This window comes from Dinoponera quadriceps, unplaced genomic scaffold, assembly GCF_001313825.1.
Source record: "Dinoponera quadriceps isolate SergipeBrazil2010 unplaced genomic scaffold, ASM131382v1 scaffold169, whole genome shotgun sequence".
In the NCBI taxonomy this organism is placed as follows: Eukaryota; Metazoa; Arthropoda; class Insecta; order Hymenoptera; family Formicidae; genus Dinoponera; species Dinoponera quadriceps.
This window is the reverse complement of record NW_014554270.1, coordinates 143545-159697: the sequence shown is the minus strand read 5'-3', so window position 1 is coordinate 159697 and position 16153 is coordinate 143545. Positions and strand designations below refer to the sequence as shown.

General features: G+C 47.2%; 1 protein-coding gene across 1 annotated transcript in view; it reads left to right on the top strand.

Annotated features, from left to right (window-relative positions):
- The first annotated feature begins 275 nt into the window (after window positions 1-275).
- The window catches only part of LOC106740903 (homeobox protein Nkx-6.1), a 40293-nt gene continuing 24415 nt past the window's right edge, over window positions 276-16153 (top strand). The window contains exons 1-2 of the mRNA XM_014612370.1: window positions 276-1011; window positions 13266-13376. Of these exons, the coding sequence (XP_014467856.1) occupies window positions 276-1011; window positions 13266-13376 (847 nt within the window). The remainder of the gene's footprint in view (window positions 1012-13265; window positions 13377-16153) is intronic.

Here is a 16153-nt window from a genome sequence, read left to right as displayed (position 1 = left end):
GTCGCGATCGCGTCCGCGTTGAGTGTCGGACGTGTGGTCCAGCTGCTGCGTACAGTGTCCGGGGGAAGTGAGACCGCGATACTCGTCGTCGCCGTACCGCGCGGCCCGCTCGCCTCGCACCCTCGTCGCGCTCGCCAGGAGAGTCCCCGGGAAGCGGCCCCGTGGACGGCGAGACACGACACGACCATCCGGACGGATCGCGCCCTCTCACCCCGGCACGCGGCTAAGCACCGGCTAAGATTTTTCGCTCACTACCGAACTATGCGTGGTGCGAGATGGTGTGTTCTCTGACCAGCGGCAAGGCCTGCGCCGACAGCGGAGACCCGTGCCCGGACCCGCCATCGCGCTCCACGCCGGAGACTGGACTCGAGATCGCCGAGAACATGTCGTCGTCGCTCAGCGACGCGCACCGACGCAACAACAACCACCTGGAGGGCGACCGCAGCTCGTCCGCGGGCTCCTCCCTGGGCTCGTGCTCGCCGCCGCCCGCCACGAGCCACTCGCCGCCACCGCCGCGGCCGCCCTGGCTGCACGACTTCCACGCGGCGGCCGCGCCCCATGTCCTGCAGTTCCTCAATCTGAGTGCCGCCGGCGGGGGCATGCTCGGCAGCCAGCCGTTGGCAGCGCTGCACTCCATGGCAGAGCGGAGTCATCAGCAGCAACAGCAGCAGCAGCACCAACACCAGCAGCAGCAACCGCCGCCGCATCAGCAGCATCATCCGTCGCACCAGCAGCAACAGGGCATCCAGCTGCCGCGCATCACCGTGCCGCTCTCGACCATCACGCAGGGCCAATCGTCGCCCACCGGCAGCGGCAAACACAGCCCGGCCACCTCCATCACCTCCGTCGGCAGCAACCCCCACGGAATCGACACGATACTCTCGAGACCGGCGGCCGCCCACCCCCAGGCACCGGTACCGCCGTCGCACGCGGCCCTACCGCCGACCCCGCATCCCCAGCACATGGCGGCGCCGCGATACGCCATGCACGCCGGTTTCACCGCGTCCTCGGGTGCGTAAGACGAGTCCTCGACAGGTAACCCGCGCGAACCCGCCGGATCCAGGTTCGATCGTCCGTCGGGGTGATGTCACGAGCGAGCTGACTCCGAGGAGTGGTTGTTTTGTCGTGTTGGGTGAAGATCTGTTCCAGAGGGTCGATTCCCCGCACGGAATTCGCTCGCACTTCTTTAATATCCCGTCGGAGATCGAAGTATTGAGCATTGTGTTTCTTGTGGAGCTTCCCTGGGAAAACCTATTGCGGAATACTGATTTGAAAGGCCGTGAGGAGCGAAGCACGGGTGGTCTGGTGTGATTTGAAATATCAATACTGTCAGTATGAACATCGATTGTGGGAGGACGAAATTTTCCGTCGTGTGTACCGCAAACGTACGAGAGACGAACGCAGAGACGGTTTTTTTCCACGAATGATCCTTGAATTCCGCACTGAAAATCCCGTTTGGCCGAGTCGAAATTCAAAATTCCTTCGCTCTGAAACGAAAAGGGTTTCGTTTCGGAGAACTAAACCTTTGACCCGGCGGGACAAATTTCGTATCTCACAACCGAAACATTCGCTCCCCGCGGCCTTTCTAATTCTTCCCTCGGTACCACCAATAAAGAGCAGTCTTCGTTTCATTTATCACTGTTTGGAAAAATGTCCGATCGCGCAGAATCCTTCAGTTAATCCCTAGATTTCTACAGTACTTCTTCGGGAATAACCGAACGCGATTTCGTTCGGGAACCTCTCCGAGCAGTTTCATAACGCCCCGGCGGATCATTCGAGAGTCACAAGCGCGATTTTCCCTTCGCGAGAAATCACGTGTACACGAGCGAGGTGGAACCGCGGTGGAAAGATTGCTAGAGAATACTCTTGGCGCGTAACGCGCGCGGCGTCGGCAGATTAACGTCATGAGTTATTATTGATGCCGGCGGATATTAGTAACATCTGTAACGGTAACAATTCGCCATCGGCGTTTATGCAATAGAAAATCGCNGGGGGGGGGGGGGGACCGGCTCGCTCCGCGCGCGCAAATCGTCGCGTGCTGCGATAGCGCGCGTGTAATGCGGGACGGATTGGACGCATTAATCGCAGAATTACCAAGGGCGGTCGATCGCACCCACCGCCGGACGAAAGCGGCGACTAGGAGCTACGAATCTATTACGAAACTATCTGTGCATTCGATACGATCGGCCGACGTATAATTCACGGATTTACATAGTAGCCGGAGTCTGATTTTCCGCTTTGATTCGCGCGAATCACTATCGCCTGTTTTAACCCCCGTCCCACGCAGCAACGTTACGGCCGCGCGAATCGTGATTTATTATCAGCGAGATAACTAAAACTTGGAGAAATCGCCGGTGCGAGTAACAATTGTGCACTGAGAGAAATTACAGCTGCTTTCGGCCCCAACTTTCCCCTTTCTAGTCCGGTTATCTACGATGTAGCTGTGCCTTTTGCTCTGAACGCTAAATTGTCATTTCTACCGAAGAGCGTTTTCAGCGATGCCGAACGTTTCGATTTTCGCACGAAAGCGAGAAAGAGACGGCCGACTGGTCCCGGGGAGAACGAGAGATTTTCGATTCTGGCTTTGCTGTATTTTCATTTGAGCGATTAGTGTGGAACACGGTGGAAGAACAGAAAAGCTAAAATATTTACTTAATCCAAATGAAGTAAACTACTTCAATACTCCTTAGTAAATACTTACTCGCACGTAGCAATTTTCTTTCTCAATCCATCACTGACACTACAGCAACATTTACACACATTATACAGAAAGATGGTTCTCGTGAATATAATTCTCTCGCCGTACGATGATTGTACAATTGAACAAACGTCAAACATTTGTCTCTCAGTGTCGGAACACACGCACATGTAGGGAGAAAGAACTGCGAACGAATTGTAAATATTATCAGCGACGGGGGATGAAAAGATTCGCGGGGATACGGTTGCTGGAACGAGCCCGGGGTGTGTAAGAGCAATCTCGAGAATTCGGCGCCTCGGGACGAGCCGCAGCGGGGTAGGCTGAGAGACACGCGCGATTAAAAGTTTACGACGGCGGTGCTCGCCCGTCGCCGACGCGCGTACGCGCTCGTACGTGCGCGCGCGCGCGAGCTTTCGACTCACTTTTACAACCTGCCGCCTTCCGCACGGTATTTTGTTGCTGACGGTTCCCGCGTCTCATCAAGATCTCGTTTGCGATCTCGCGAATGCATAACTTTTCCGCCGAGTGGCGCGCCGCCACAAAGCAGAATGCGTTCGTCATCGTCTTCAAAGCTTGCGTGGAATATGTCACGTTTAAGAGCGCTTCCCGTCGCGCGACGATTGACTTCATGCACCGTCGTACGTCAGGCTGAATACAGAAATATGATGCGGACGGCGCCGCTAATGAATTCCCTGACGCTGAATTACCGGGTAACAGCCTTCGACTGTGCAAAAATGTGTCATTAACACGCGTCTTAATAACTCGCCCGTAATCGATCGTATCCGTAAGACGCGATCGTTCGGCAGCCACGCCGTGTGTTTGGTCGCGAATTAACGCTGATTGAAACGTAAATTAACGTAATCGTCGGTCTCTCGCGTCTCCGTGTATCACTTTCGGTCACTTACGAAGACGTCTGTACCTTAGAAACAGGATTATGAATATTTAAGGGCTCCATTTCGGAAATCCCACGCCTCTTTGCGCGTGACTTTGCAATCTCCGTCTCGTTTTATCGGGAGAACGTATCTCTCTCTCTCTCCCTCGGACATCAATTTTAGAATTATCGAGACGGTGAGAAGGGAGGGGGATAGTCGAGAGACGGAGGGGAGATAGGGTCGTATTATGAAGTTGTTCACACAAATTGTATGTCCGTACAATATCGCGCTCATATCGAAGACTCGGCTTTAATTCATGCCGGTATCACCGCACCCGTAATCTATAATCCGTTCGAATAACTTTTCTTCTATCTGAATGGGGCGCTACCTAAATATTGTCAATGAAAATATGTCGGACCCGGCGCGTACTGTTCGGTGTATCGCCATTATGTCACAAAAGCTCTCGAAGCGATAATATTAACGTAGATGAAGCACACTGGCTTTCAAAACTGTTCGAACACTTCTTCCTCGACGCAGTTTGGAACGCAGCCGATGGGAGAGACGGTCCAATAAGGGAATTTATCTTTCGAAAACGAGTTCTCCCGTTGGACCACCGTTCGCGTTCCAAGCTGCATCGAAGAAAAAAAAAGTGATTTCAATCCCCTTCTTATCTATTCAGCCTTATTAGGCACTTTATTCAATGATGATTTCCATGCTGACGATTTGTGCGAGACTCGTTCGCAATATCGATTGGCACTTCCTCGTCATCGTTCGACCAAATGTCGCTTTCTCTTACACAATGCAGTTAAATATTATAACCTTCTCCCGCCTGATATTCACTCAGTGCCTTCCCTTCATACTTTTCCTTCTGCCGCGAGTAGGTTGTCTCGTAGTTCATTCTCTCACGCGAAATAATTGAATCTATAAAATAATTTTTATACAAGATAATGCAATAAAAAGAACTTGCAATCGAGCGACTGAGCGAGTTACGACGTTGCGTTCTCACGTGCCGCGGTCGATTAAACGTCGTCGTCGTCGTCGCTTCATTGCCGGTCGATACATTCTAATCGCACGACGAGCGGCTAAAAACTCGCGAAACGAGAACGGGCAATTAGGCGATCCAATGAACGTGGCGCGACGTGGCCTTGATCGAAATATTGACCGGAAACGCGGAACCGGCGCGGGGAAATGGCGGCTGTAAAATTTATGCTTACCGAATTACCTGCTTCCCCCTCGGTACATTAACGGGCGACGCAAACGAGGGACGTTACTTAACATTCATAGCGTTAAATTTCTAAATGATTCGCTCCCGACCGAGCGCGGTTGCGCTTCGCGATAACGAATCGCTAAGCAGAGCGCGCTAATATTCGCGATTCATACATCGAGATGCACCTGTCGAGTTCGCGCGATAAATCGCGCGATAATACGCGACACTTTCGCGCACGTAATGACACGACCGGACGGTGACAATGCAACGAGCCTTCGAAATTATCTAACGATCGCGCGACGAAGCGAGAGAACAAAGTGAGAGAGAATAAGTTAGAGAGAGAGAGAGAGAGAGGGGAGGGGAACGATCATTTTATGGCGCACTCCTGCAAGCACCTATTTGCACCTATTTGCAATGGAACGCGGATTACTTGATAGCCAAATAGGGCGGCCATATACGGGCGCAAGTTAGGATATTGCGGGTTAACCAACTGACGACCATTCTCGTCGCGCGCGCGGCTTGGTGGCGAATTCGGATTTGCGCGAGCGGACGCCGGAAACCGCTCTCTAGCGGTCGAACGCGCGCAAAAAGATCGCATTACGATAAACTATACGGTAAACGCCGGGCGGAACAATACGGCGACGATAAAAACTGACGCTAAAGGTATGCATATAAATTTAATGCCCCGCGCAAAAATAGCGCACGAAAAAGGAAAGAAATAATAGTGAATCGTCCTGTGCATGCGTGTGCGCGTGTGTGTGTGTCTATATACGACGCTACGCCGGCCACGCCGAAAACGGATCGTCGTAAATATTGTTCATTCCTGCATCCTTGTAAAAAACGAGAATCGTATCGGGACGCGACGCAGCGCGCGAGCAATTCAATTTTGAAAACGTCGCCGCAAAAATATCGCAGTTACGTTCTTGCGTCGTCCACTCGTGACGAATTACATCCGTCGGATTTTTGCGGCCTCGATGAAAACCATTTGGGCTTGTTACCCCGTCGCCACCCTCTCGCGATGTTCTCTTAAAATCGCCACTCGCCCGCCGAGTCGCGCCGGAGGATTCGATCGATCGATCGATCGGTCGGTCGGTCGATCGGGAGTCTCTGATTTTCGGGGGAAGGGAAGATCTTTCCTTCGATACATACATAGCTTCGGCTCCGTGAAGCCATGCGCCCAATCCTATTTTACGATAAATTGTTGATTATAATGGTTAATTAATTGATATATATATCAAGTTCGTTGCGGATATTCCAATATATGCAGTGTCAAAGCAAGTACGGCTTCGAAAGAATATACATTGGAAAAAAAAGTGCTACGTTCAAGTAAATAATTCAAGTAAATAAATAGTTGCTAAGGAATATTTGCAGCAATTATTTTACTACAGAAAAAAATACTTGGATTAAACCGAATTATATTACCCGAGTCGAAATTTTGATTCTACTTTCGGCCTGAAAATCCTATTTAACGCCTACATTGATACTCTGAAACCTATATGAATCTCACTTGATTCTATTTAACCTTCTCAGCTAAAATTGTAGCTCTACTTTCGACCTTCAATATTTCATGTAAAGCCTATTTAGATACTCTGAAGCTTATAGCAACCTCTTTTGATTCTATTTAACTTACAGCTTCTATTTAAAATCTGTAAATTCTACTTGGATGGTTTGTTACTTGTGATATTTCTTCTTAATCTTTTGTAATATAAGTAAACCAAATATAAAGTAAATCAAAACTCTTCTTTTTTTTGAAAAAAATAAAAAATATATATATATATTTTTTTTTTGAATCCTGTTAAAATTCATTCAAATAATAAACGTAGAAATTTAAATATATTAAAATATGTAATATTATATAATATTTATTTGGAAGACAAACAATACGTATTAGTTTTTATAAAATAGAAACATTTGATTATATAATTATTGAAGACATAGTTATTATAGTTTAAGAATTTTTGGAAGAATTTCTAATCGTTAACCTCATTATTCAAGTTTCTGTTGATCTACCGAAGATAACGCGTGGATTGATCGCCGTATTACGAATAAATCGCGATTGGGAGCCAGTATCCGCGGCAGGTGCGGGCGTTTGCGCCGAAATTAGTCGATCACGCCGTGTACGAGCGCGTGACACAATGGTGGACAGAGAGGTTGTTACCCTTTTTTTTATGATTTTTGCAACGCATCTCGCATGCAACAGAAAATATATCTCCTGAAAAATCAATCCTTTTATTGGACAGGAAATGCGTTCCGAAACTTATCCAAAAAGAAAAAAATGTATAACAACCTTTCTGTAGTCTACTGTACGTTCTGAAATAGAACGACTCCGCTCATCGGAGTCCAACACCATGAGGCGCGGTGTGTTTGTCCTGAAAGCAGATATTCACATGATCCTGGAAGAGAAACTGCCTAAGCGCGCCATGTGCCTTCTCGCGTGTGTCTACCATTTTTTATCGCGTGTAACAGAAACCTCGAAAATATCGCGTGACATCTGCTCCGGTTACGGTTATCGTAAATTACTCGCCGGGAGTATCTCGCAAAATTTCGGAAGCGCGATTTTTCTTCCGTGACCGCGCGCGATCTTCTCCTTTGCGAAGGATATATCGTTCGTACAATGAGAGGAAAGGTCTGAAAATTTACGCGCGATCGTGTTGTTGTCGGTAACTGCATTAAGAGACGCCCCTAATGTCTCGCGGCTCGCAACGAAAGCAGTTGCTCAGCGAATAAATTACGGAGCGGCCAATGAAAATCGGAATCGATAGGGAAACGAGACGCTCCTTGAACAAATTCACTCGCTGCTCTGAGCGTTAAAATACTGCGATAACTGGGAAACTCCTCGGGAAGAATTGCGCGTGTTCGAACAAACAGAGTGAGTTAAACGTTCGAATCAACAGGGGAAAGATTTGAAAACACCAAAATAGGTCATCAGACGTCCGCGGATCCTTTTCGTAAAAGGAAAAAAAATATTCCTCGCACGGCCAGAAATGTATGCAGTTTTCCTAAACGTCTGATATTTATGTATTCTCATTAGTTGTAACAATACTATATAGGAAATGGACAATAATTTGATAGAGTTTCATTCGGTAGCTGAAGCAATTTTCCTGGTGAATATATGTGCGATTTGCATAGATACTTTATCCAGTTATTGTCTAATATTATATAGCAAAATTGCAAAATTTCATGAGCAGCAGGCTAGTTTATCAATCAATTACATAGTTTTTTGTCCATTTATTGTTCTGTTTTCATATAGTAAATGGGCTCAGATTTCGCATTTTTTGTACACAGTGTACGGAAAAAAATTAGTCTTAAATCAAGAATAGATATTCTCATATATAAACAAGAATATCATAAACTTCTTAGGAGACTTTTAGTCTCGATTTGGTTGAATTTATATCGATGTATTACATGAACTCAATGCAAGACTAAATCTTCCAAGAAGATTATTCCCGCTTGTATATGAAAATATCTATTCTCGATTTAAGACTAATTTTTATTCGCGCAGAAAGAGCGTTGCATCTTGATCGGGACCCCAAAGTAGTTTTACTCCTCAGTTACTAGACTAGAAGTTAACATATAACTATCCAGCAATTGCTTAAAAAAAAAAGTGCATGAAATTTCTACCAAGGGGAACCGGCGCGAGTTCTTCTTTCGAGAATGAAACGGAAGAGGCCCAAAAAAAGAGAAGGGACGTCCGACCGAACGACGCGCGAACGTAATTTCATTATCGGACGAGATAAAACGGTTGCGCGCATATCGATATTGCGTAATCGTGTCAAATGCATTGGCGATATTTGCCGGTGTTACCAGTTTGACGCGTTGTATACACCCGGGCATTTGTCGCAGTGGCGCACTTGTCGAAACTACCGCCGTAATTCGCGTAATCGTATACGATTTCAATAACGGTTTAATGGGTAACCGACTTCATTGTCGTATTAGACAGATTACGTCGATTACAAATACGACAGTGGCGCGCTGGTATTTACGACGCGGCGCTGGCGCGCGAATTCCGCTCTCTGTTAGAATTATAGATGGCCATCCGCACGGATACATATGTATGCGTATTCCGTTGGCTGCGCCCTCCGGTGTATATATTCCGGTATAAATTTCGATCGCTAAAACACCGCGTCGCGTTTCATTCATATCAATAACAAACCGCCGATCCGTACGTAGCGACGTTGCGCGCGCCTCTCTCTCCTCCTCCCTCTCCTCCCCGGCGGTTTCTATCCGATTAATCGAGATGAAATAATTTCATGAACGCAACTGCGCCCGCAACGCGGCCGAATATGTCGGCTTCGACAATTAGCTGGTGAAGATACCCTGTCGCCTCGTATCACGGATTCGAAGATCCTTCCTCCTCACATTGTCGTGTTCTCGTCCCGACGACTGAATTACGCGACTCGCCCGGCGCATCGGATTAATAAATTATTGTTGACATTTTAACGGCCAATGTTACGTATACACTGAAGGAAATTATAGCTATTTTCGGCCTCGATTATACCCTTTTTACGCTTTTATAATAATAGTGCAATGATGGAAAATTATAGTCACTTTCGGTGCCAATGAAACACACTTTGCTGAGAGAAATCTCCACAACGATATTTCGGTTCGCAATCAACCCCTCTTCCCTGATCTCGTGTCACGAAAGCTCGTGCGAAGATCGTTGTTCTTTTTCCGGGCATCGCCGTATTACCGTCGTCATCGCGGCGTGATTATGCGATTTGCAACGCGCGCTGCTAATTGACATCTGATACCGATCGATCTCTCTCTCTCTCTCTCTCTCGCGCTCGCACAGACTTTACACTGGATGGTCATTAATTAAATTCGCCGGACCAGCGCGAGACCAGCGGTCGCCGCTGTATAAATGACAAAAAGCCCATCAAAATGTGCGGTATTAAATGATAAATATTTCGCCGGCGCTCGTCGCAGCCTCATCCCTGCCGCCCCCCTCTTACCCCGATGTCACGTCCATGCCTTATTCACCGCGATAGTGCGTCAAATATTTATGACTTACGATCGCGTTTTCCGCGATCGTTCCGGCGAATCGCGCGCTGTACCGATATGTGTACACACACACACACACACACACACATAAGGCGCTCCGGAGCAGCTCAATTTCAAGCGGATTTCACGTGAACGACGGAGAGACATCGACGCGTCGGCGCAGCTGCCCTAACAAGACACAAGGAACCTCGCGAATCAAGTCGGCCGACGTTGCACTCGGACACGGGAAGTGTCTTGGCTCTTAATTGTGTCCCGCGGGCTGAATATCAAACGTCGAATATTGGGGAACGCTAAGCGAGACGCGAACGCGAATACAAATTGACCGCCGACGGACGGAACCTCATAAGAGAGACACACTGCACAGAAAAAAATGAGTCTTAAATCAAGAATAGATATTCGACTCCAACTTCGGATTCGGATCCGACTCTGGCTTTGGATTTGAAGCGTCACACGTTTACTCGCTGTCCGAGTAATAATAAAATAATCGAGCATCCGGATAATGTCAGACGCGTAACTCTAGTACACACTCGGCACGAAAAATCCGCGATTAAGATTAAGATCGGGACTTCTCGGACACCATGTATACACGCGTCTTTAAGCGCTTTTAATTGCCCGGCTGACGGCGTTCGTTCGTGAAACGGCTCGTCGTAAAAGCGCGTGCTGGGGGTCCGTTTAAGAATCGAGAGAGACCCGTCGAGGAGACTCTCGTCCGCGTCTCGTCTCGTCAGCCTCACCGCGACGACGCTCCCTCGGGCCCCGCCACGTGGGCCCGCGGACAAAGAGCGCGATCGCGGGTATTTTTGTTGATGAGCGCGCGGCTTCGTTTATGATCCCATAAATTCCGTCTGATTTCGGCGTAACGGACAAAAGACCACGGCGATCGCGTCGCTCGTATCACGCGCGTATCCTTCCGCACGTCTTATACTCTCTTTCTCACATATTCTCTCTCTCTCTCGTGCTCGCGCGTCCTTTTCTCCGGTGGTTTACCGTCGACGGTAAAATGGAAATGACGCTTTATTGTCCGACGCGGATAGACGCGAGAGAAACACGCACCCGAAACGAATTAAACCGCCCACGCCAACCGGCAGCCCGAGCCCCCTCAATCGCGATCGCGGCTGATTCTTGAATGCCGATCCTTGAATGACTCGCGTTTTCTATAGCGAGCGACGCGCCGACGGTATCGCGGATTATACTCCGGGCGAGATCGGCCGCGGGGAAGGCCGCGGGGATACCGTGAGCTATTATTTGATAATGATGATCAATTACATGTGGATCAAGCGATCCCTCGGACGAACGTTGGTGCTCGCCTCCTCCGGGCTTTTGACGCCGAAAACTACGTCCCACGCGGGACCAGCCAGTAGGCTCGCGAATGCGCGGGCTGTTCATTGTTCGTTCCAGAGAATCGATGAAAAAATTTATGTATAAGCAGCGCGACGAAATATTCCCGGCTGAGTGTCGGGCTGATAATCGCGAAGGCGCGAAACACGCGCGAATCGATGCGCGTCTCCACGTGCATAGCGAACGCGAACGATAAATCTCGCTCGGCTAATAATTCCGTCTTCCATTCGATTCGCGCGTTTCGATCGATCGAGGAGAAACCCGCCGCCGCTGCCGATCAATTTAATCCCCTCTAATCCGCGCAAAAAGTCCACCGGATCCCGGGGGCCGATATTTACCGATTCGATTTCCCAACCGCTGTCCCATCGCATAGAGCCCGGCTTAAGTCGACTAATTTCTCGCGTTCGAGAGGTCGGATCATTAAGGTCCCCGCGTAGCGAGAGGTGCCGAGGATCCTCTCCCAAGGCTACGAATGGATTTGGCAACGTGTGAACGTGTGTCTGNGGGGGGGGGGGGGGGGGGGGGGGGTAGGAGGAGGAGGCTTGCCGATAATCTGGACTAAGACACCGAATTCGATAGATAGGAAGTTCCATTGAGCATGAATAGCGGCCTATAAATAGACGAGCCCAAGAGAGGAAATGTCTACTGATTCTCTAATAACACTGGTCAACACAAAAATTGTATCCAGGATCTAAATCATCAATTCCAGATAATTTTGTGGCGTTGGTCATAAATATGACAATTAAAATCGAAACTTAGATCTAAATTTATAAACTACAATCAAAAGAAAACTCGATATTTGAGGTTTTCGTGAAAGAAAGGGAAAATGTTTTTAAAACCACATCTCTTTCAAAGCTAATTTTTTTATTTTTAAATGGTATAGTAGTTCTGTAAGAGTTTATGAATGAGACACATGTTTTAACTTCCTGTAGGAAGATAGAGACTATTTCTATTCTTTCATTATGATATTCTTTATTTCAAGACTGTTAAAAGATGCCTAATAATAATATAATATTTAAAAGGATTTTTAGATTTTCTGACAGTATGAAAAATAAAAAATTATAATAATTATATATTATATGTTATATTATTATTAATAATTATAATATATTCTATTATTTTATTTTCATACCTCATACTAATAATTAATAGAAAGTTAAAAGATAGCCTATATTATATATTATATATTTCTTGATTATATATTCCTCCTTATTTAATCTTAACTGCTCCAAATATAATGATAAAGAAATATTGTTGGATCTTTTAATTAATCTTGAAAAGAATCGAAATACACGTGTCGTTCAAGCGGCAGAAATATCACGATTTATGCGGACGAAAGTCCGAGATGGAATTGTAAAACTACCCGTAATATTATACAATAACGATCGTTCGGAGTTTTCTCAATTTGACGTTTAATTGTTCCAGGGAAAAAAGGAGAGAGAGAAAGAGAAAGAGAGAGAGAGAGAGAGAGGGAGAGAGAGAGAGAGAGAGAAAGAGAGACGGCGAGATCGAAATCTGTTGCGAGGTAGCGCGGCTTATAAAATTGCGCGGCATTTAAATTCCGCTTGCATATTCCGGGCGGATGCGAGTTGTATGAAAATTGCGAGTGATAAAAATATGAAATGAATCGCGTAGATGTGGAAACGAGCGGGGGAAAAAACTGAGGCTTAATAAAGCGCTTTACGTGGAAAAATAGGACGGCTTGGCCGACATCGATCCGAGGAAGCTGCTTCACTCGGTCAGTAAACGCGTTCGCGTTCGCTCCGCCGTCTCTCTCGCCGTTGCATTTTACGGCTTCCTTCGATTATTACTTCAATATACGCCGTTATCTGAATTATCGTAAATCCAATAACGTTATCTGCAACAACGACCCGACTGAGGCATATGTTATGTCCGCGCTTATATAATACCAATATCGGTTAAATATACATCACTCTCGTTACTAATATCGCGATGAACTGCTTTATTAATATGATAAGCACTGAAACACCTCTCTCTCTCTCTCTCTCTCTCTTTATGTCTCTCTTTCACTTTTCTTTCGAATGTCACGAAAAGCGAAACGTTCGAGGGTACGAAAGTCGCGCGCAACTCAAATTCTGCAATGAAGCGATTTCGGATTAAACTCACATCTCCTTGTCAATTTCCCCAGGTATCGGACAATTTCAACAAAGAACGGAACCACGACACCCAGCTGTCTATTGGCCGGGTCTTCAGGGACTAGTCAGCGACCCTCTTGCATGGCGGGCGAGATTACACACGTGTAAGTTCAGTTTTTAATCACGTACTAGTACTAGGATCTTGTTTTAAACAGTTTAACATCTACCGAATCGATATCAACAATGGCAATCGATGGGCTCAGATTTTGCGCGTTTTTTACGCACAGTAACTGCAGGAGAAGCGTTAGTCATCTTAATCAGCTGATTAGAATCCCAAGTAGTTTCCTCAGTTACTAGACGGAAATTAATATAGCTGTCCAGTAACTGCTCAAAAATGCACGAAATTTCTACCAGGTTTAAAGAATAAAAATGTGTTTAACTGCGTATCCCATTTTCCACTACTTTATATCTACCACTGCATCTTCTTCCCTCACCCTCTCGCTTTTCTGATTTCTTTGAGTGTTCCTTCAAAGAGAAACGGGAATTTATTATTATTGATGTTATTATTATTATTACTTCTAAATACGCGCATTGCCGGCGTTGTAGGTTTCGACCGCCTGCGGATGTTTCGTTACATTTTCCCCGGGCGCGGCGGGTTTGACAGCTGCGCGTGTTTGCTTTCGCGGCGGGAAAATCACAGGACCGGCGAAGTGAAGAAACACGTGCTGCCGAACGTGTCTCCGTTTGAACGGCGTGCCCGGAAAGTCGTTCGGCCCGATTCCCCGGCGTGGGTCGCCCACGGGGTGAAGGAATTTAAAAAATGCGTGGAAACCGTCGAGCGAGAAGCACGGGAAAGGAAGTCGTGGGGGCGAAGGGCTCGCGGCTACGAATGGAGACTCTCAATCCGGACGGGACACGTAGATGACACCGACGCAGGTCGACCGTGATCTCTTCGATCGTGGTTCCGTCACATCAACCTGCTCGAAATTAGCCACCGTGTTTATTCAAAGTACACCGTACCGATAAAGAATCGTGTTCGCTCGACAGGGAAAAATAGTTGTGGACGCGGATGACGAGCGTAACAAACAACACAAGCGAACGATAACGATTAATCGAGCGGTCATACGGCTGTAATTACGGTATACGAAATTATGTGGAATAATTTTGACGCGAACAAAGTTCTACAACTGTTACTCGGGCGAGACTGCGCGCTATACACGTCGCAAGCAGTGTCGGACGTTGAATTTAAAATTGATTCGAGTTGTCGAGTTCGCGCGCCAAACTTTCGCCGGTATAATGCAACGCATACTAATTACCAATTGAATTTCAAATAGTCGTATAATCTATTACTTCCTAATTTATCGATACACAGCGCGCGAGCGCATCGTGCGGGACAAGCGAATAACTGAACAACGTGACTTTTCATTCGACGTGTTTCTGATATTAAATTCGCTTCTACCGAGCCCCATACTTGTCGACTTCGCGTCAAACAATCTCGCGCGCCATTAGTCGCATTAAAAATTATGCATGTGGCGCACACGACACTCTGAGCCGCACTTCTCACATTTAAAGATGCGTATACATTCATGTTCGTACGCTGAACTCTATCGATAAAAGTGCCTCTAAAAGTGGCTTAGGAACCACTTGATTGACACATTTAAGACACTTTATTGATAAAAGAGAATTCAGAATACGGGAACAAATAATAAAGGAATAGCGAATGCAAACTTTTGTTACATTTTGGAAAATATATATACAAAAAAAATTAGTCTTAAATCAAAACAGCTGTTCTCATATATAAGTAAAAATATAATATTCTTAGAAGATTTTTAGTCTTAAAATAAGCTCAAATAATACTTCCATCGATACAAACCCGATCAAATTAAGATTGAAAGTCCTTTAAGGAGATTATAATATTTTCACTTATATATGAGAATATCTATTCCTGATTTAAGACTAATATTTTTTCGGTGTATATCGTAACAAATCTGAATAAGACGTTTCGAGGGGATTCGCTCATAAGGTGGCTTGTCAGATAATATTAAAGAAAAGGAAATTCGTGCGCGTTTAGACCCGAATATGTCACGTTGTTCGTTCTTCGTTCGTTCGCTAGGTGTACACGCACCTAAAGCTCGTTTACGTGTAGACACCGAAGCGGCCGATCGCACTGGGTCGATCCAGATCGTTATCAAGTGCCGACACACTCCCTTCGCACTCCCTCCGGGCACTTGAACGGTTCACGCTCAATTAGTCGGCGGGATCCCCCACACGACATACATACCGGGACGTTCCCGGCGGTACGGGCGATCGCTCGAGCGCCGTGTACATCCCCGCCCTTACGAGAAGACGATTAAGGGCACCGCAGAGAAAAAAATCACAAACAAAGTGGAGGAACACGTGACGTTTCGCGTCGTCCCTTTTCGACGACGGTGAGACCGACCGAGATGGAGAGAATCGTGGTCGGCGAGGGTAAAGACGAAGAGAAAGACAGAGAGAGAGAGAGAGAAAGAGAGAGAAACGGTACATACATCAACCCTCGGGGGTGGCACATGTGCCACCGCTCGTTGTGACGTAAGGAGGGCGGCGAAACGCCGGCGTGTAGAACGCGGGCGTGGACAACGTGTGGGCACACGTGTGGGCACGCGTGTATACTCGTGTGTGTGTGTGAGTGTGTGTACGTGGGTGTGTGTCTGCCCATATGTGTTCCGTGCGTTTGTGCTCTCTCGTGCTTTCGAGTGCCCGTCGCCACACGGCGGAGAGGCAGTGTGTCGTACGTACCGTGGGGGCGAATAAGAGGGTGGTAGCGGTAGTCCGCTGCGGCTCCGTCGGATCCAGGATATCATCATATTCAATATCAACCCTGCCTCCACCCCCGGGAGCGACCGCCGGCCGTCGGTGCCCCTACCGCCGTCGCTGCCGCCGTCACCCTCCCCCCCCCCCC